Source organism: Nerophis ophidion, linkage group LG24 (assembly GCF_033978795.1).
Source record: "Nerophis ophidion isolate RoL-2023_Sa linkage group LG24, RoL_Noph_v1.0, whole genome shotgun sequence".
Taxonomy (NCBI): Eukaryota; Metazoa; Chordata; class Actinopteri; order Syngnathiformes; family Syngnathidae; genus Nerophis; species Nerophis ophidion.
Window position 1 is genome coordinate 41370209 of NC_084634.1, and position 23869 is coordinate 41394077.

A 23869-nucleotide genomic window follows, 5' to 3' on the forward strand; every position below is an offset into this window, starting at 1 on the left:
ACCAATCAACAGGACCGACTGAAAAGCTTACTAAATGCCTTCCAGGACATTTTTGCAGCGAAAGATGAAGACTGCACACACACCAGTCTCGTACTCCACGACATCGACACAGGAGACGCACGACCAATCCGGCTTCACCCACGCCGTCTGCCTCTTGCCAAACGAGTGGCTGCCCAGGAGAAAATTGAGGAGATGCGCCAGGCGGGGGTCATCGAGCCCTCCAGTAGTCCATGGGCAGCCCCCGCAGTTCTGGTCAAGAAGAAGGACGGCTCGTGGCGGTTCTGTGTCGACTACAGACGGCTCAACGATGTAACCCGCAAGGATTCCTACCCGTTGCCGCGCATAGATGATGCGTTGGACTACATAACTGGCTCCTCCTGGTTCAGCTCCCTGGATCTCCGAAGCGGCTATTGGCAGGTGGAGTTGGCTGCCGAAGCTCGACCAAAGACAGCATTCACGATAGGTCAAGGACTCTGGCAGTTCAAGGTGATGCCATTTGGGCTTTGCAACGCACCCGCCACTTTTGAGCGGTTGATGGAGAGAGTGCTGGCATCCATCCCCCGTGATCGCTGTGTGGTATACCTGGATGACCTCCTGGTGTATGCTGCAGGATTTAAGGGGGCTCTACAGAACCTCCAGCATGTGTTCCAAGCCATTCGTCAGGCTGGGCTGCGATTGAACCCCAAAAAGTGCCATTTGCTTCGGCGTGAAGTTTCCTTCCTGGGGCATGTCGTTAGTGGACAAGGTGTTGCCACTGATCCAGCCAAGGTTGCTACTGTCCGTGACTGGCCAATGCCAAGAGATGTTAAAGAGCTGCGGAGTTTCCTAGGACTGGCCTCCTATTACCGGAGATTCATCAAGGACTTTGCAACCATCGCTGGCCCCTTGCACCAGCTCACACACAAGGGACAGTTATTTGAATGGACTGACAGCTGCAATGAGGCCTTTACACAGCTGCGAGAGGCCTTGGTCCGAGCATGCCAGACCCGTCAGTAGCTGCAGTCAGGCAACATGACATCACTGGACTGCTTCACCCCCCAACAATTGATCGACCATCAAAGGCAAGACCCAGTGCTTGAGAGAGCTCGCAGCTGGGTGGGGGCACAGCGGCGGCCGGAATGGGCCACAGTGGTGCACTTGGACACTGAGACCAAAGCACTGTACTCCCAGTGGGACAGCCTCCTGTTGTCTCGCGACCTGCTGTATCGCCGCTGGGAAGCCCCGACAGGACAACATGCTGCCCTCCAACTCGTGGTACCCCGTGTGCTGCGGCCTCAGGTCCTCGAAGTGATGCATGGCTTCCCAGGGACTGGCCATTTTGGAGTGACCAAGACCTTGCTCCGACTGAGGCAGCGTTTTTACTGGCCAGGCTGTCGCCGTGACGTAGAGATGCATGTCCATCGCTGTGATGCATGCACCGCAAAGAAAGGTCCCAAGCGCCGCTCCCATGCTCCCTTACAGCAGTTCCAGGTGGGGGCCCCTATGGAACGAGTGGGTGTGGACATTCTCGGCCCATTCCCGGTCACTGATAGCGGAAACCGCTACATCTTAGTGGCCATGGACTATTTCACAAAGTGGCCCGAAGCGTATGCGGTACCCGACCAGAGCGCTGTGACAACTGCAGAGAGATTGGTTCCGGAGATGTTCTGCCGATTCGGAGCTCCAGAGGAGCTGCACAGCGACCAGGGACGGAACGTCGAGTCCCAGGTATTCCAGGAGGTGTGCCGTCGCCTGGGTGTGAAAAAGACTCGCACCACACCGCTGCATCCCCAGAGCGACGGGTTGGTGGAGCGTTTTAATGGGACTTACACCTCCCACTCATTCTTTGGGCCTACAGGACAGCGGTGCAGGAGTCAACACGCTGCACCCCTGCATCATTAATGTTTGGTCACGAATTGCGTACGCCTGTTGATCTGGTTTTTGGCCCAGCCCCAGAACCAGAAGTGACCGGAGCACCGGGCCTGGACTACTACTACCACCTTGTGGAGCGGCTGCGGGAGGCCCACGAGTTTGCCCGGACCAGTCTAATGGAGGCTGGGGTCCAACAGAAGCGAGCATATGACCTCCGCAGTCGAGGCCAAGCCTTTGAACCCGGCGCACATGTCTGGGTCTACAACACGGTGAGAAAGAAAGGACTCTCCCCAAAGCTCACTAGCCACTGGGTGGGACCCTGCAAGGTCCTCCAGAGGTTGTCCGACGTGGTCTATCGGATACGACTGGCACCTCGGAACCGGCTGGTGGTGCTGCACCGGGACCGCTTGGCCCCATACCAGCCATTGGACCAGAGCCGGGGGCACTTGGACTCAAGTACCCTGCCGGAGAGGGAGATACCCCCAGGGAGAAATGAGGATGCTGAAATAACCCCCCCTTCTGACTTACCTGCAGACAGTGGTGGCAGCCAGCCGCCAACAGGGGGGCGTCGACGATGCCAGTTACCTCAGCACCTACGGGACTTTGTGATGAACGCATGGGCTGTTGGGGACAACGAACCCAGCTAGGTGGGGGCTGTGTAGCGTCCCGGAAGAGTTGGTGTCGCAAGGGGTTCTGGGTATTTGTGTTGTTGTGTTTCTGTTGCTTTGCGGTGCTGATGTTCTCCCGAAATGCATTTGTTGTTCTTGTTTGGTGTGATTCACAGTGGGGTGCATGTTTGTGACAGTTTTGGTGTTGTTTATGCGGCCACCATAAGTGTGACCTGTGGGGCTGTTGACTAAGTACGCATTGCTTTCACTTGTGTGTGTGTTCAAAATTAACATGATCATTAAAGCTGGTAATGATCTTACAACGTGTTAGCATTTCTTGATGTCTTTGAGTAGAGACTTTTAAAGAATCCCGTCCAACGCTACAATATGTTGCCATGGTGACCAAACTGACTCACAAAAAGGTACACAAACAACAAAGGGAGTCCAAACTAACAGAAAATAACTAAACTAAACATGATCCAGACTACGGATCATGACATCCAGAGATTTAAGCAATTAATATAAAATGTATGTATGCCCTGGCACACCATTATCATCATTTCATGACCCAAGCAAAACACTTTTTACACTTTTATACTGAAATAAATACACTTACAACTTATTAAATAAAAAAATTGGGAAAACTAGTGGCGAAGGTAAATTTTAGATCCATGAAGGAAAGAAGAAAGTGAATGAATGTTTATAACTGAATACATTTACATATGTATACACATTTGTTTGTTTTTTAATTATTTTTTAAATGAATTAAGTAACATTTATGACAACCTTTTTCCAAAACACGATATAGAATGTGAGAGACAACAGGATAATGAATACCTTTATCATTTGTTTTCAAAACGCTTATAAAAAAGTGGGGCCCCAAAAATTTTACTGTGGGACCCCATTTTTATGACTTGATGGGGTCCCTGGGACCCCATTTTAGAAATCCCTAGCGCCAACACAGCCGTCAACAGAGGAGAAAAAAATGCTTTATTTAAATAAATATATTATTTATAAAGCAAGTTCGAGTATCATTGACAAATTTTCACCTACTTTCGGCCTTGGCACGCATATATGTGTCCTCTTTTGGGGATTTCAGAATATGGTCAGCCTATCTTATATGAGTGTTATAATGAAGACAACACATGATGTAAGTGTCTATATTAGTTATATTAGCCTACTATCAAAATGACTTTAAAAGTCTTATATAAGTGTTATAATGAAGACAACACATGATGTAAGTGTCTATATTAGTTATATTAGCCTACTATCAAAATGACTTTAAAAGTCTTATATAAATGTTATAATGAAGACAACACATGATGTAAGTGTCTATATTAGCCTACTATCAAATTGACTTTAAAAGTCTTGTATAAGTGTTATAATGAAGACAACACATGATGTAAGTGTCTATATTAGTTATATTAGCCTACTATCAAAATGACTTTAAAAGTCTTATATGAGTGTTATAATGAAGACAACACATGATGTGTCTATATCAGCCTACTATCAAAAGGACTGTGTTGCAAGCTGAAGCAAATCTTCGTTGACCGAAATGTTGAAATGTAATATTTATTTTACACATTGTGTCCAAGTTTAAGGAAATCACAGGCTGTCTTCTTCTAACGGATTTATTACAATCTTTGCAAGTTGGGTAGCTTTTGCTGTGGTCTGGAACAACATGGCACACCAACAACTATCAGAAATGCAGCCAATATTACATAGAGATAATGTGTCATGAAACATGCAAATATGAATGAAATACACAGAGGACATAAGTAAAGGAAATTAGATGAGCTCAAATATAGCTACAAACATTCACTTACAGTATAAAACCTTTGGTGGACAAAATGAGAAAATGTAGTTGCATAAAACACATTTTTCTGTGGCAGCGTCGGAGAAAAGTGTACATGTAAACAAACTGTAGATTCAGTCCACACAACAAGTTCAAGGGCCGCTGAAATGAGTAGGACAAAACGGCGCTCACCAAATAGTGTCATCATTGAAGCTTAAACACAAACATATTAACAATTAGGAAGGTTTGTGTTGTGTTTGTCCTCCTACTCAAACCATCAAGCCATATTACAACAACAAATATATTTTTCACCCCATTTCTTTCCATTTCCATGCATTTTTGAAGACGCAACAGTGCGCCGCTCAAGAGCTTCAGGTTGCTGAGCCCTGGTGGAGGAGGAAACTTACACAAATGCCAGCACTGCACTTTTATGTCTGTTTGAAAGTCTAAATGAGTATTTTTGATGAATAGTTTAGCTCTATTAAATATAGCAACCAAAGTGCTAAGTTAGCAGCACTTCTTGCTTCTACTGTACAACATGAGAGTGTATAGAACTATTATGGAATATGTTATTTGGTGGAAGTAATATATTGACTGAGAAGAGAGAGTGTGAATGTGTTCACACAACAGTAATAATTGTGTGCTTTCATTCTCAGGCGTTCTGAAAAGCACAATACCAGTGGTCACCTTTGAAGAAAGTGGTCCAAACTCTGCACTTCATTTCTTGTGTCACCATGGCGACCCGACTGAGCCCAGGTTAGAAAATGTGACTTGCACCAGACATGTTAGTCGTCAGTTCATTTCCAGTCTTGAAGCTGCTGCTGCTGCGCTTCTCCTTGTGTTGAATCAACTTTGGTGTGTTCTTGCCTGTCACCACTTGCAGGTTTGTCTTTTTTCTTTTTATGCACACCTTTTATTCACAAGTTTCACACGCTGCCAATACATTTAGCCTTGTCACATTACACCGAGGAAATTGCAGACCATTTGAAATTAATATATATATATATATATATGTATATATATATATATATATATATATATATATATATATATATACACAGTTAGGTCCATACATTTTTCCCTGCTCTTCCAGGTCTTTTGGTATTGCTGAGGTCAGCAGTGCCTTCTCTCTTTTGAAAAATGTACCAAACACTTGATTTGGCCACACCGCATATTTTTGCTATCTTTGTGATGGCTTTGTTTGTATTTTTCAGCCTAATGATGGCTTGCTTCTCTGATAGTGCCAGCTCTTTGGACTTCATATTGAGAGATGACCTCCTCTCCACATCTAGACCTTGTATCTGCCTTTTGAAAATGAAATACATGAAAAAAACCAAGAGAATACCACACACCTGGCCATTGAACAGCTGAGTAGCCAACTGTCCAATTACTTTTGCTCCCTTAAAAAGTGGAAGGCACATATAAAATGTCACACATCATATATCACACCTCATATATCACACATCATACATCACACATCATATATCACTCATCATGTATCACACATCATATATCACACATCATATATCACTCATCATGTATCACATATCATATATCATACATCATATATCACTCATCATGTATCACACATCATATATCACACATATATCACTCATCATGTATCACATATCATATATCATACATCATATATCACACATGTATCACAGATCATGTATCACACATCATACATCATACATCATATATCACACATCATGTATCACACATCATGTATCATACATCATATATCACACATGTATCACACATCATATACATCATATTTCACACATCACACATGTATCACATATCATGTATCATACATCATATATCTCACATCATATATCACTCATCATGTATCACACATCATATACTATATCACACATCATGTATCACACATCATGTATCACACATCATGTATCACACATCATATATCATACATCATATATCACACATCATGTATCATACATCATATATCACACATCATGTATCACACATCATATATCATACATCATATTTCACACATCACACATGTATCATACATCATATATCTCACATCATATATCACACATCATGTATCACACATCATGTATCATACATCATATATCACACATGTATCACACATCATGTATCACACATCATATATCATACATCATATATCACACATCATGTATCACACATCCTGTATCATACATCATATATCACACATCATGTATCACACATATATCATACATCATATTTCACACATCACACATGTATCACATATCATGTATCATACATCATATATCTCACATCATATATCAAACATCATGTATCACATATCATATATCATACATCATATATCACACATCATGTATCATACATCATATATCACACATCACACATCATGTATCATACATCATCTGTCACACATTACACATCATATATCATACATCACACATCACATATACATCATATATCACACATCATGTATCACACATATACATCATATATCATATATCACACATCATTTATCACACATATACATCATATGTCATATATCACACATCACATATCATACATCATATATCACACATCATGTATCACACATATACATCATATATCATATATCACACATGTTACACACATATACATCATATGTCATATATCACACATCATGTATCACACGTTATGTATCATACATCATATATCACACATGTATCACACATCATGTATCACACATCATATATCATACATCATATATCACACATCATGTATCACACATCCTGTATCATACATCATATATCACACATCATGTATAACACATATATCATACATCATATTTCACACATCACACATGTATCACATATCATGTATCATACATCATATATCTCACATCATATATCAAACATCATGTATCACATATCATATATCATACATCATATATCACACATCATGTATCATACATCATATATCACACATCACACATGTATCATAAATCATCTGTCACACATTACACATCATATATCATACATCACACATCACATATACATCATATATCACACATCATGTATCACACATATACATCATATATCACATATATCACACATCATGTATCACACATATACATCATATGTCATATATCACACATCACATATCATACATCATATATCACACATCATGTATCACACATATACATCATATATCATATATCACACAACATGTATCACACATATACATCATATGTCATATATCACACATCACACATGTATCACACGTCATGTATCACGCATCATGTATCACACATCATGTATCACACATCATACATCATACATCACACATGTATCATACATCATGTCTCATACATCATGTATCATACATCATGTATCATACATCATACATCATGTATCACACGTCATGCATCATGTATCATGTATCACACATCATATATCATACATCATGTATCACACATCATGTAGCATACATCGTGTATCACACATTATGTAGCATACATCGTGTATCATAAATCACACATGTATCACACATCATACGTCACACATGTATCACACATCATGTATCACACATACATCACACGTGTATCACACATCATATATCACACATCATGTATCACACATCATGTATTACACATATATCATACACCATACATCACACATGTATCACACAATATGTATCGCACATCATGTATCACGCATCATGTATCACACATCATACATCATACATCACACATGTATCATACATCATGTCTCATACATCATGTATCATACATCATGTATCATACATCATACATCATGTATCACACGTCATGCATCATGTATCATGTATCACACATCATATATCATACATCATGTATCACACATCATGTAGCATACATCGTGTATCACACATTATGTAGCATACATCGTGTATCATAAATCACACATGTATCACACATCATACGTCACACATGTATCACACATCATGTATCACACATACATCACACGTGTATCACACATCATATATCACACATCATGTATCACACATCATGTATTACACATCATATATCATACACCATACATCACACATGTATCACACAATATGTATCGCACATCATGTATCACGCATCATACGTCACACATTATATATCATACATCACACATGTATCACACATCATACATCACACATGTATCACACATCATACATCACACATGTATCACACACCATACATCACACACGTATCACACATCATTTATCATACATCACACCTCATACATCACACATCATGTATCACACATCATACATCACACACGTATCACACATCATGGATCACACATCATGTATAATAATAATAATAATAACAATAATGGATTAGATGTACTATATGGAGCTTTTCTATTGTTAGATAGTCAAAGCGCTCACAGAGAAGTGAGAAGCCATCATTCATTCACACAGTGGTGGTGGTAAGCTACATCTGTAGCCACAGCTGTCCTGGGGTAGACTGACGGAAACGTGGCTGCCAGTTTGCAACTATGGCCCCTCCCCCCGACCACCACCTGTCATTCATTCATCATTCATTCACCAGTGTGAGTGAAGGTGAAGTGTCCTGCCCAAGGACACAACGGCACCCATGTGGATGGGAGAGAACCTGCAACCATCAGGTTACATATATATCATATATCACACATCACACATGTATCACATATCATGTATCATACATCATATATCACACATCACACATGTATCACATATCATGTATCATACATCATATATCACACATCACACATGTATCACATATCATGTATCATACATCATATATCACACATCACACATGTATCACATATCATGTATCATACATCATATATCACACATCACACATGTATCACATATCATGTATCATACATCATATATCACACATCACACATGTATCACATATCATGTATCACACATCATATATCACACATCTTATATCACACATCATATATCACACATCATATATCACATATATATCACACATCATATATCACACATCATATATCACACATCATACATCACACATCATATATCACACATCATATATCACACATCATACATCACACATCATATATCACACATCATATATCACACATCATACATCACACATCATATATCACACATCATATATCACACATCATATATCACATATATATCACACATCATATATCACACATCATATATCACATATATATCACACATCACATATCACACATCATGTATCACACATCATGTATCACACATCATGTATCACACATCATATGTCACACATCATATATCACACATCATATATCACATATATATCACACATATATATCACACATCATATATCACATGTATATCACACATCATACATCACACATCATATATCACACATCATATATCACATGTATATCACACATCATACATCACACATCATATATCACACATCATATATCACATGTATATCACACATCATACATCACACATCATATATCACACATCATATATCACATGTATATCACACATCATACATCACACATCATATATCACACATCATATATCACATATATATCACACATCATATATCACACATCATATATCACACATCATGTATCACACATCATGTATCACACATCATATGTCACACATCATATATCACACATCATATATCACATATATATCACACATATATATCACACATCATATATCACATGTATATCACACATCATACATCACACATCATATATCACATGTATATCACACATCATACATCACACATCATATATCACACATCATATATCACATGTATATCACACATCATACATCACACATCATATATCACATGTATATCACACATCATACATCACACATCATATATATCACACATCATATATCACACGTTGTGCATCACATGTCATGTATAACTCATCATTTATCTATTCATGTATCAGACTTCATACATCACACATCATGTATCACACATCATACACCATATATCACACATCATGTATCACATGTCATGTATAACTCCTTTATCTGTTCATGTATCACACATTTTCCATCACACATCATGTATGACATGTCATGTATAACTCATTTATCTACTCATGTATCACACGTCATACATCACACATCATGTATCACACATCAAAGAACAATGAAGTTGTTGCAGGTATGACCACATGGTGGCGATAGTTTCTAAGAACTATGAAGTTGTTGCAGGTATGACCACATGGTGGCGATAGTTTCTAAGAACTATGAAGTTGTTGCAGGTATGACCACATGGTGGCGATAGTTTCTAAGAACTATGAAGTTGTTGCAGGTATGACCACATGGTGGCGATAGTTTCTAAGAACTATGAAGTTGTTGCAGGTATGACCACATGGTGGCGATAGTTTCTAAGAACTATGAAGTTGTTGCAGGTATGACCACATGGTGGCGATAGTTTCTAAGAACAATGAAGTTGTTGCAGGTATGACAACATGGTGGCGATAGTTTCTAAGAACAATGAAGTTGTTGCAGGTATGACCACATGGTGGCGATAGTTTCTAAGAACAATGAAGTTGTTGCAGGTATGACCACATGGTGGCGATAGTTTCTAAGAACTATGAACTTGTTGCAGGTATGACCACAAGGTGGCGATAGTTTCCAAGAACTATGAAGTTGTTGCAGGTATGACCACATGGTGGCGATAGTTTCTAAGAACAATGAAGTTGTTGCAGGTATGACCACATGGTGGCGATAGTTTCTAAGAACTATGAACTTGTTGCAGGTATGACCACAAGGTGGCGATAGTTTCTAAGAACTATGAAGTTGTTGCAGGTATGACCACATGGTGGCGATAGTTTCTAAGAACTATGAAGTTGTTGCAGGTATGACCACATGGTGGTGATAGTTTCTAAGAACTATGAAGTTGTTGCAAGTATGACCACATGGTGGCGATAGTTCTAAGAACTATGAAGTTGTTGCAGGTATGACCACATGGTGGCGATAGTTTCTAAGAACAATGAAGTTGTTGCAGGTATGACCACATGGTGGCGATAGTTTCTAAGAACTATGAACTTGTTGCAGGTATGACCACAAGGTGGCGATAGTTTCTAAGAACTATGAAGTTGTTGCAGGTATGACCACATGGTGGCGATAGTTTCTAAGAACAATGAAGTTGTTGCAGGTATGACCACATGGTGGCGATAGTTTCTAAGAACTATGAAGTTGTTGCAGGTATGACCACATGGTGGCGATAGTTTCTTAGATCTATGAACTTGTTGCAGGTATGACCACATGGTGGCGATAGTTTCTTAGATCTATGAACTTGTTGCAGGTATGACAACATGGTGGCGATAGTTTCAAAGAACTATGAAGTTGTTGCAGGTATGACCACATGGTGGCGATAGTTTCAAAGAACTATGAAGTTGTTGCAGGTATGACCACATGGTGGCGATAGTTTCAAAGAACTATGAAGTTGTTGCAGGTATGACCACATGGTGGCGATGGTTTCTTAGATCTATGAACTTGTTGCAGGTATGACCACATGGTGGCGATAGAGCGCAGCGGGCGAGCTGCAGATGGGAACTACTACAACATGAGAGGAATAAACATCAAACATCTTGTGGACCCAATTGATGACTTGTTTATTGCTGCACACAAGCTGGCAGGAATGACAAGTACAGGTATGTAACACCTGAGAGACATGGCACACACCAACAACAGGTATGTAACACCTGAGAGACATGGCGCACACCAACAACAGGTATGTAACACCTGAGAGACATGGCACACACCAACAACAGGTATGTAACACCTGAGAGACATGGCACACACCAACAACAGGTATGTAACACCTGAGAGACATGGCACACACCAACAACAGGTATGTAACACCTGAGAGACATGGCACACACCAACAACTCAACAACAGGTGTGTAACACCTGAGAGACATGACACACACCAACAACTCAACAACGGGTATGTAACACCTGAGAGACATGGCACACACCAACAACAGGTATGTAACACCTGAGAGACATGGCACACACCAACAACTCAACAACAGGTGTGTAACACCTGAGAGACATGGCACACACCAACAACAGGTATGTAACACCTGAGAGACATGGCACACACCAACAACAGGTATGTAACACCTGAGAGACATGGCACACACCAACAACTCAACAACAGGTATGTAACACCTGAGAGACATGGCACACACCAACAACTCAACAACAGGTATGTAACACCTGAGAGACATGGCACACACCAACAACAGGTATGTAACACCTGAGAGACATGGCACACACCAACAACTCAACAACAGGTATGTAACACCTGAGAGACATGGCACACACCAACAACTCAACAACAGGTATGTAACACCTGAGAGACATGGCACACACCAACAACAGGTATGTAACACCTGAGAGACATGGCACACACCAACAACAGGTATGTAACACCTGAGAGACATTTTAACAAATTGCTACCACATGCTTTTTTTCTTTACTCTTGTATTTAATGACAACATTCTTCTGCGATTGCAATATGAAACATATTTAGTGTATCATACTATGTTCTGTTCAAATAATTTTAGGCGCCCTTTTATGTAGAAAAGTGTCAAAAAGTATACAAAATACATTTTGGTACCAATATCGGTATCCCAATTGGTTTGACATGTAACTGGAATCAATAAATTACTATCTATCTATCTATCTATCTATCTATCTATCTATCTATCTATCTATCTATCTATCTATCTATCTATCTATCTATCTATCTATCTATCTATCTATCTATCTATCTATCTATCTATCTATAACATTTTGTTCCACCTCAGTCATAGTTTCCTGCAACAGGTGTCATGATTAGTCAATGAGCAGACTACACTTAAACAACAAGACTGAGAAGAGCTTAATGGTTAAGACTGGTGCCTCTCAATCAGTATAAGTGGGTTCAAATCCATAACTTTGTATAACTAGTTTTTTGTTTCACCTATCATAATTTAATGATTGCATTTGTATATGAGCCAAAAGCATTTCTTAATTGGACCCAGGATAGCTCAATGTTTAACACTGTGGGCTCCCAATACAGGTGTACTGGCTTTAAATCCAAATTGCTTTGATATTTAACTTAGGTTCAAAATGTAGTTCCACCTCAGTCCTAGTTCACTGCGACAGGTGTCACGATTCCATTAATGAATGAGCCAGACTACATTTACAAAAAGATTGAGGGTAACTAAAAGGTTAAGACTGCTGCCTCTCAGTCAGTAAAACTGGTTTCAAGTTTTTTGGTTTCAGCTTTCATAGTTAAAAGATTGCATTTGTTTATTAAGAAAAATCATGTCTTGATGGAACCCAGGATACCTCAATGGTCAACACTGTGGGTTCTAAATACAGGGTTATTTTTTTTCAATATTTAATAATAATAATAATTATTATTATTTAATTTTTTTATACATATTTTATTTATTTTCATATTTATTTTTTTGGGTTATCCCATCTCCATCGTTGATGTCCTTGCGTGTGGGGTGGGTGTTTCCCTGGCCCCGTTCAGGGCGGTCCTACAGCGGCCGACTTGGGTGGAGTGACCTGGGGCCGGCCGCGGCGTGCTCTCTGGAGGTGGGGGGTGTGCTGGTGGGGCGGGGGCGGTCTTTCTGTCCGGTTGCGGGTAGTCTCTGGGCCCTGAACATTCAGCATGTGTTACAACAGCGTGGCTTCGTAAAAAAATAGTGCGGGTACTTTCCTGGCCTGCCTGCAGTCCAGACCTGTCTCCCATAGAAAATGTGTGGCGCATTATGAAGCGTAAAATATGACAGCGGAGACCCCGGACTGTTGAAGGACTGAAGCTTTACATAAAACAAGAATGGGAAAGAATTCCACTTTCAAAGCTTCAACAACTAGTTTCCGGTGGGCCGGGCTCTGGGGTTCCTGTCGCTGGCCGGCCTGGCTGCGTGGGGCCGGTGGTCCCTGCTTCCCTGGGCGCCACACCTGCTGTTTGTGAGGTGGCGTCTCTGGGTGACTTGGGCTGTACTCTGGCTCCCACACAAATACACATATACTCAATTAAATACATACATAGGTACCTACGCTCCCACATACATACACAAATACAGTACGTATCTTCATACTCAAAGTTCGTACGTTCACACGCACATTCACTGTACAAACACACATATACACATACTGTACATATACATTCACTGTACAAACATACATATACACATACTGTACATATACATTCACTGTACAAACATACATATACACATACTGTACATATACATTCACTGTACAAACACACATATACACATACTGTACATATATATTCACTGTACAAACATACATACACACATACTGTACATATACATTCACTGTACAAACATACATATACACATACTGTACATATACATTCACTGTACAAACATACATATACACATACATGTACATATACATTCACTGTACAAACATACATATACACATACTGTACATATACATTCACTGTACAAACATACATACACACATACTGTACATATACAAGTACATATACATACATACACTCATGGACATAATCACGTTTCATCAAACATATATGAACGTTGTTGCCCTAGGGTAAACTGGGTAACACATGGCACACTGACAGAGCTTAACCTGTTGTTACGATAACAATCTACAAGGTTAATATAGATTGCTTCTCTTTCTTCCCCTCCATTTTTCTGAATTTGTTGGTATCTTTAGTTGTATGTATTGTTGCATTTGAACAACTGTATTGTTGATAATAGAGGTCAATTATTGGTATTGTTCATTATCAATAGTGATATTTCTATTGGTATTTGTATTGCTCCATTTGTAGTGTAAATATGCTCATTGTCATCCATCCATCCATCATCTTCCGCTTATCCGAGGTCGGGTCGCGGGGGCAGCAGCCTAAGCAGGGAAGCCCAGACTTCCCTCTCTCCAGCCACTTCGTCTAGCTCTTCCTGGGGGATCCCGAGGCATTCCCAGGCCAGCCGGGAGACATAGTCTTCCCAACGTGTCCTGGGTCTTCCCCGTGGCCTCTTACCAGTTGGACATGCCCTAAACACCTCCCTAAGGAGGCGTTCGGGTGGCATCCTGACCAGATGCCCGAACCACCTCATCTGGCTCCTCTCCATGTGGAGGAGCAGCGGCTTTACTTTGAGTTCCTCCCGGATGGCAGAGCTTCTCACCCTATCTCTAAGGGAGAGACCCGCCACACGGCGGAGGAAACTCATTTGGGCCGCTTGTACCCGTAATCTTATCCTTTCGGTCATGACCCAAAGCTCATGACCATAGGTGAGGATGGGAACGTAGATCGACCGGTAAATTGAGAGCTTTGCCTTCCGGCTCAGCTCCTTCTTCACCACAAGGGATCGATACAGCGTCCGCATTACTGAAGACGCCGCACCGATCCGCCTGTCGATTTCACGATCCACTCTTCCCCCACTCGTGAACAAGACACCTAGGTACTTGAACTCCTCCACTTGGGGCAAGGTCTCCTCCCCAACCCGGAGATGGCACTCCACCCTTTTCCGGGCGAGAACCATGGACTCGGACTTGGAGGTGCTGATTCTCATTCCGGTCGCTTCACACTCGGCTGCGAACCGATCCAGCGAGAGCTGAAGATCCCGGCCAGATGAAGCCATCAGGACTACATCATCTGCAAAAAGTAGAGACCTAATCCCGTGGCCACCAAACCGGATCCCCTCAACGCCTTGGCTGCGCCTAGAAATTCTGTCCATAAAAGTTATGAACAGAATCGGTGACAAAAGACAGCCTTGGCGGAGTCCAACCCTCACTGGAAACGTGTCCGATTTACTGCCGGCAATGCGGACCAAGCTCTGACACTGATCATACAGGGAGCGGACCGCCACAATCAGACAGTCCGATACTCCATACTCTCTGAGCACTCCCCACAGGACTTCCCGAGGGACACGGTCGAATGCCTTCTCCAAGTCCACAAAGCACATGTAGACTGGTTGGGCAAACTCCCATGCACCCTCAAGAACCCTGCCGAGAGTATAGAGCTGGTCCACGGTTCCACGACCAGGACGAAAACCACACTGTTCCTCCTGAATCCGAGCTTCGACTATCCGGCGTAGCCTCCTCTCCAGTACACCTGAATAAACCTTACCGGGAAGGCTGAGGAGTGTGATCCCACAATAGTTGGAACACACCCTCCGGTCCCCCTTCTTAAAGCGAGGGACCACCACCCCGGTCTGCCAATCCAGAGGTACCGCCCCCGATGTCCACGCGATGCTGCAGAGTCTTGTCAACCAAGACAGCTCCACAGCATCCAGAGCCGTAAGGAACTCCGGGCGGATCTCATCCACCTCCGGGGCCTTGCCGCCGAGGAGCTTTTTAACTACCTCAGCGACCTCAGCCCCAGAAATAGGAGAGTCCACCACAGATTCCCCAGGCACCTCTTCCTCAAAGGAAGACGTGTTGGTGGGATTGAGGAGGTCTTCGAAGTATTCCCTCCACCGATCCACAACATCCGCAGTCGAAGTCAGCAGAACACTATCCGCACCATACACGTTGTTGATAGTGCACTGCTTCCCCTTCCTGAGGCGGCGTATGGTGGTCCAGAATCGCTTCGAAGCTGTCCGGAAGTCGTTTTCCATGGCTTCCCCGAACTCTTCCCATGTCCGAGTTTTTGCCTCCGCGACCGCTAAAGCTGCACACCGCTTGGCCCGTCGGTACCCGTCCACTGCCTCCGGAGTCCTATGAGCCAAAAGAACCCGATAGGACTCCTTCTTCAGCTTGACGGCATCCCTTACTGCTGGTGTCCACCAACGGGTTCTAGGATTACCGCCACGACAGGCACCAACAACCTTGCGGCCACAGCTCCAATCAGCCGCCTCGACAATAGAGGTTCGGAACATGGTCCACTCGGACTCAATGTCCCGCACCTCCCTCGTGACATGTTCAAAGTTCTCCCGGAGGTGTGAATTGAAACTCTCTCTAACAGGAGACTCTGCCAGATGTTCCCAGCAGACCCTCACAATGCGTTTGGGCCTGCCAGGTCTGTCCGGCATCCTCCCCCACCATCGTAGCCAACTCACCACCAGGTGGTGATCGGTAGAAAGCTCCGCCCCTCTCTTCACCCGAGTGTCCAAAACATGAGGCCGCAAATCCGATGACACAACTACAAAGTCGATCATGGAACTGCGGCCTAGGGTGTCCTGGTGCCAAGTGCACATATGGACACCCTTATGTTGGAACATGGTGTTTGTTACGGACAATCCGTGACGAGCACAAAAGTCCAATAACAAAACACCACTCGGGTTCAGATCCAGGCGACCATTCTTCCCAATCACGCCTCTCCAGGTTTCACAGTCGTTGCCAACATGAGCGTTGAAGTCCCCCAGTAGGACAAGGGAATCACCCGGGGGAGCACTTTCCAGTACTCCCTCGAGTGTATCCAAAAAGGGTGGGTACTCTGAACTGCTGTTTGGTGCGTAAGCACAAACAACAGTCAGGACCCGTCCCCCCACCCAAAGGCGAAGGGAAGCTACCCTCTCGTCCACTGGGTTGAACTCCAACGTGCAGGCTTTGAGCCGGGGGGCAATTGTCAATTGTCATTTCTGTATTATTTATTTTGCTAAGTGCTTCTTTGCTATTACTGTTGCCATCATATTTGTACATATCCTATATGCTGATGTTGTTCTATTATTGTTGTTATTGTTGTGTTTGCTGTTGTTGTTGTTGTCTCTCTGTCTAATCCCCCTCTTGTCCCCACAATTTCCCCCTCTGTCTTCTTTTATTTCTCTTTCTATCCCCTCCTGCACCAAATATTAATATAAATACATTTAATAAAGTCAAATTCAAATAAGGCAACAAGAGAAGTATCCTACACTTCTCTTTTGTAAAGTAAATCTGAACAGCCGATATGGGCATCTACATCTACTATATGATTTGCCTGAGAAGCTGGACAGGACCAGAAAAACAAAAACAAAAACAAATACAGGGGTACTGGGTTTGAATTCCATTAGTTTTTGATATTTAACTTAGGTTCAAAATTTAGTTCCACCTCAGTTGTAGTTCACTGCGACAGATGTCATGATTCCATTAGTGAATGAGCCAGACTTCACTTACAAAGAGACTCAGACTAGCTCAATGGTTAAGACTGCTGCCTCTCATGCAGTACTACTGTGTTCAAAGCCATGACTTGGAAAATCTTATTTTCAGGTTTTTCCTGGATCATATTTCACTGATTACATTTGTATATGAGCGAAAACCATATTTTGATGTGTCCCGGTTTAGCTCAATGGTTAAGACTGTTGTCTCTCACACAGTAATCCTGGGTTCAAATCCATGACTTGGAGAAATTTATTTTCTGGTTTCTCCTGGATCATATTTCACTGATTACATTTGTATATGAGCGAAAACCATATTATGATTTGTCCGGGGATAGCTCAATGGTTAAGACTGTTGTCTCTCATGCAGTGATCCTGGGTTCAAATCCATGACTTGGGAGATCTTGTTTTTTCGCCTGGATCATAGTTGACTGATAACATTTGTATATGAGCGAAAACCAAATCTTAACGGGACCCAGGATAGCTCAATGGTCAACACTGTGGGCTCCGGATACAGAGGTACTGAGTTCAAATCCCATACAGGGACTCAGTAATTTGGCTGTATGGCGTCAAAATGACATACATTGTGGGGTGTTTCTTCTCCCTCACACAGAGTAATGTTATGTGCTACTTGTTTGACTAACATATAGTTCAAAAATTAAGTCAACACTAAAGATAATAATAATCAAAAATAAATCGTCAAAGATGACACCTCAGGGGTTACCTCTGAGTGTGTGTGTGTGTGAATGAGTGCGTGTGTGCGAGTGAGTGTAATTCCTGAGGTGGGTGGGAATAGGAGAAAAAAGTTAATAATAAAGAGCGTTGACCAATGAGCTCTCCTGGGTACAAATAAGAAAAAATAGGTTAATTGTAATTGGATAAAAAAAAAAAAAGTTAATTAACATTACATGAGAGAAGTGACACAGTCACAATATATGTCAACCTGAAGCTTCCAGCCAGTTTTGCAAATTACATGTCAACCCAACCAGGATTCGAACCCAGCACACTCAAATCTGAGTCAACAGCCTTAACCACTGGGCTATCCTGGGTGATGAAGAAACTATTTTTTTTCTCATACACAAATGTAATCGAGGACTCCTGGCTCAGTAAAGAGATAGAACAAAATACCATCAAACAGTGTGGGATTTGAACCCAGTACCTTTTATTCCCAGTCAGCAGTCTTAACCCCTGGTCTATCCTGGGACTTGTGAAACTATGATTTTTTTCGATACACAAATGTTGTTTACAAACCCTGGCTCACTAAAGTATTAAGAGATAGAACTAAATAATGCAAACCGGAGTGGGGTTTGAACCAAGATCCTTTCATTCCAAGGTTAGCAGGGTTCGAACCCATTATTTCTCTGTCCAAGTCAGCAGTCTTAGCCATTAAGCTACCCTTAGTCTTGTAAAGTTTAGATTTCTTTCCATACACAAATGTTATCTATGACTCCTGGCTCAGTAAAATATGTTGAGGTGGAAAAAAATTATTTCAACCTGAGTGGGATTTGAACCTAGTATTGTTCATTTCAAGCCAGCGCTCTTAACACATGGTATATCCTGCGTCTTGTGAAGTCAGGATTTCTTTCTATACACAAATGTTATTTACAAACCCTGGCTCACTAAAGTATTAAGAGAAATAACTAAATAATGCCAACTGGAGCAGGGTTTGAACTCAGTACCACTCATTCGAAGTCAGCAGTCTTAACCACTGGGCTAAGATGGGGCTTGTGAAAATTCACCTTTTTTCTCATACACAAATGTAATCGAGGACTCCTGACTCAGTAAATTATGATGAGGGAGAAAAAAATACCATCAACTAGAGTGGGGTTTGAACTCAGTACCTTTCAATCAGAGTTAGCAGTCTGAACCCCTGGTCTATCCTGGGTCTTGTGTAGACAAGATTGTATTCCATACACAAATGTATTTGAGGACTCCTGGTTCAGTAAAGTATAATGATGTGGAACAAAATTCTGTCAACTAGAGTGGAGTTTGAACCCAGTACCTCAAATTCCAAGTCAGTAGTCTTAATATCTGAGTTATCCTTGGTCTTGTGAAACTTTGATTTCTTTCCATACACAAATGTTATCTATGACCGCTGGCTCAGTAAAGTATGATGAGGTACAAAAAATACCACCAACCAGAGTGGGGTTTGAACCCCAGTACCTTTCTTTCCGAGTTAAAAGTCTAAACCCCTGGTCTATCCTGGGTCTTGTGAAGGTTAGATTGTAATCCATACACAAATGTGTACGAGGACTCCTGGCTCAGTAAAATATGTTGGGGGTGGAAAAATCTTTTTCAAACTGAGTGGAGTTTGAACCCGGTACTTCGAATTCCAAATGAGTAGTCTTAAACACTGAGCTATCTTGGTCTTGTGGAGCATTGATTTCTTTCCATACACAAATGTCATCTATGACCCCTGGCTCAGTAAAGAATGATGAGGTAGAAAAAACACCACCAACCAGAGTGAGGTTTGAATCCAGTACCTTTCATTCCAAGTTAGCAGGGTTCGAAACCATTATCTCACTGTCCAAATCAGCAGTCTTAACCGTTGAGCTACTCTTGGTCTTGTGAAGTTAGGATTTCTTTCCCTACACAAATGTTATTTTTGATCCCTGGCTAAGTAAAGAATGATGAAGTAGAAAAATATCACCAACCAGTCTGATTGGAACCCAAAAGCTTTCATTCCCAGTTAGCAATCTTAACCCCGGTCTACCCTGTGTCGTGTGTGGACAAGATTGTATTCTATACACAAATGTATTCGAGGGCTCCTGGTTCAGTAAAGTATGATAGTGTGGAACAAAATTCTATCAATTGGAGTGGGATTTGAACCCTGTACTTCTCATTGCAAGTCAGTAGTCTTAACCACTGAGCTATCTTGAGTCTTGCAAAGACTTGATTTCTTTCCATACACAAATGTTATCTATGACCCCTGGGTCAGTAAAGAATGATGAGGTAGAAAAAATACCACCAACCAGAGTGTGATTTGAACCCAATACCTTTCAATCATAGCTAGCTGGGTTAACTCCTGGTCTATCGTATGTCTTTCGTAAAAAGAATAGTAATCCATACACAAATGTAATCGAGGACTCCTGGTTCAGTAAACTATGAGGAGGTGTTTTTATTTAGAGTTGGGTTCAAACCCAGTACCTCTCATTCCAAGTCAGGAGTCTTAATCACTGAGATATCCTTGGTCTTGTACAGTGCAGATTTCTTTCCATACACAAATGTTATCTACGAGCCCTGGCTCAGTAAAGTATAATGAGGCAGAACAAAATACCACCAACCAGAGTGGGGTTTGAACACAGTACCTTTCATTCCGAGTTAGCAGTTTCAACCTCTGGTCCATCCTGGGACTTGTGTAGCCTAGATTCTGTTCCATACACAAATGTAATCGAGGACTCCTGGTTCAGTAGAGTATTATGAGGTGGAACAAAATATTGCCAACCAGGGTGGGGTTCGAACCCAATACCTTGGGTGGAACAAAATACTGTCAACTAGAGCTGGGTTTGAAAACCAAACCTTAACGGGTCCCAGGATGGCTCAATGGTCAACATTGTGGGCTTCTAATAAACTTCAGACCCCAAACAAGTTAATAATAAAGAGCGATGACCAATGACCTCTGCGGGGTACAATTAAAAATCAACAGGTTAATTGTATTAGGATAAAAAAAAGTTTATTAAGTAATTATTTCAACACGACATTAGAGAAGTGACACAGTCACAATACATGTCACCTTGAAGCCTCCAGCCGGTTTAGTTAAATACATGTTAACCCTACCAGGATTCAAACCCAGCACCCTTCAACCTGAGTCAACAGTCTTAACCACAGGGCTATTCTGGATTTTGTGGAGTAATGATTTTTTTTCATAAACAAATGTAATCAAGGACACCTAGATCAGTAAAGTATGATGAGGTAGAACAAAATACCGTCAACAAGAGTGGGGTTGGAACCCAGTACATGTCATCCCGAGTCAGCAGTCTTAACCACTGGACTGTCCTTGGTCTTGTGAACAGTAAATTGTGTTCCATATACACACACACACACACATTATATATATATATATATATATATATATATATATATATATATATATATATATATACGTACATATGTATAAACATGTACATATATAATGTGAATCATAATATATATAAATGTGTGTATATATATGTGTATTATTATACACATTATATGTACAGTATACATATTTATACACACATCTATAAATACACACATATATACATGTATATACATATATACAAATATGTGTGTATTTATATACATATGCATACATGTATGTATACATATATATCTATACAAATATGTATACGTATAGATATATGCATGTATATACATATACATGCATATATACAGTATGTATATTTATATATATGTATGTATATATCATGTGTATTTTATATTACTATATATATAAACTAATACACATAAATATGTGTATTATATATATAAAACACATATATAAATATGGGCTTCACGGTGGGAGAGGGGTTAGTGTGTCTGCCTCACAATACGAAGTTCCTGCAGTCCTGGGTTCAAATCCAGGCTCGGGATCTTTCTGTGTGGAGTTTGCATGTTCTCCCCGTGAATGCGTGGGTTTCCTCCGGGTACTCCGGCTTCCTCCCACCTCCAAAGACATACACCTGGGGATAGGCCCCTCCCACCTCCAAAGACATGCACCTGGGGATAAGTTGATTGGCAACACTAAATGGTCCCTAGTGTGTGAATGTGAGTGTGAATGTTGTCTGTCTATCTGTGTTGGCCCTGCGATGAGGTGGCGACTTGTCCAGGGTGTACCCCGCCTTCCGCCCGATTGTAGCTGAGATAGGCGCCAGCGCCCCCCGCGACCCTGAAAGGGAATAATCGGTAGAAAATGGAGGGATGGATATATAAATATACACATATACATACATACACACATATGTATATACATATATATATACACATATGTATGTATGTAAATGTATATGAATATATATGTGTGTTTATATATGTGCATATATACTTATGTGCACATATATGTACATATATACATATATGTGTATATACATACTGTATATTTACACATATATGTGTGTATTATCATACATATTATACACATTTATACATATATCCTGATATATATTTATACATATATACTGATACATATATATACACACATCTATATATATATTCTGTTAAATATATATGTGTATACATATATACACATATATACACATGTATTATATATATACAGATATATACATACATATATACACATATATACACATGTATTATATATATACAGATATATACATACATATATCTACATATATATATTCATGTACATATATATACATATGTACATATATACAAATATACACATATATGTACATATATACAAATATACATATACAATATATACATACATATATACGTACATACATATTCATTATGTATACATATATACATACATATATAAACATATATTTACATAGATATATACATACGTAAATATACATATATACATACATATACATATGTACATA

General features: G+C 40.9%; 1 protein-coding gene across 9 annotated transcripts in view; it reads left to right on the top strand.

The window, feature by feature from the left end:
• dglucy (D-glutamate cyclase) overlaps nucleotides 1-23869 on the top strand; it is a 102110-nt gene that overhangs the window by 67031 nt on the left and 11210 nt on the right. For 6 of the 9 annotated variants that reach the window (XM_061886371.1, XM_061886372.1, XM_061886373.1 and 3 more), the window contains 2 exons: nucleotides 4911-5010; nucleotides 11758-11906. In XM_061886371.1, coding sequence (XP_061742355.1) covers nucleotides 4911-5010; nucleotides 11758-11906 — 249 coding nt within the window. Of the gene's footprint in view, nucleotides 1-4910; nucleotides 5011-5495; nucleotides 5621-10408; nucleotides 10497-11757; nucleotides 11907-23869 lie in introns of those variants that run through there. The other 3 variants (XR_009804127.1, XM_061886378.1, XM_061886377.1) reach the window with 3 other exon arrangements.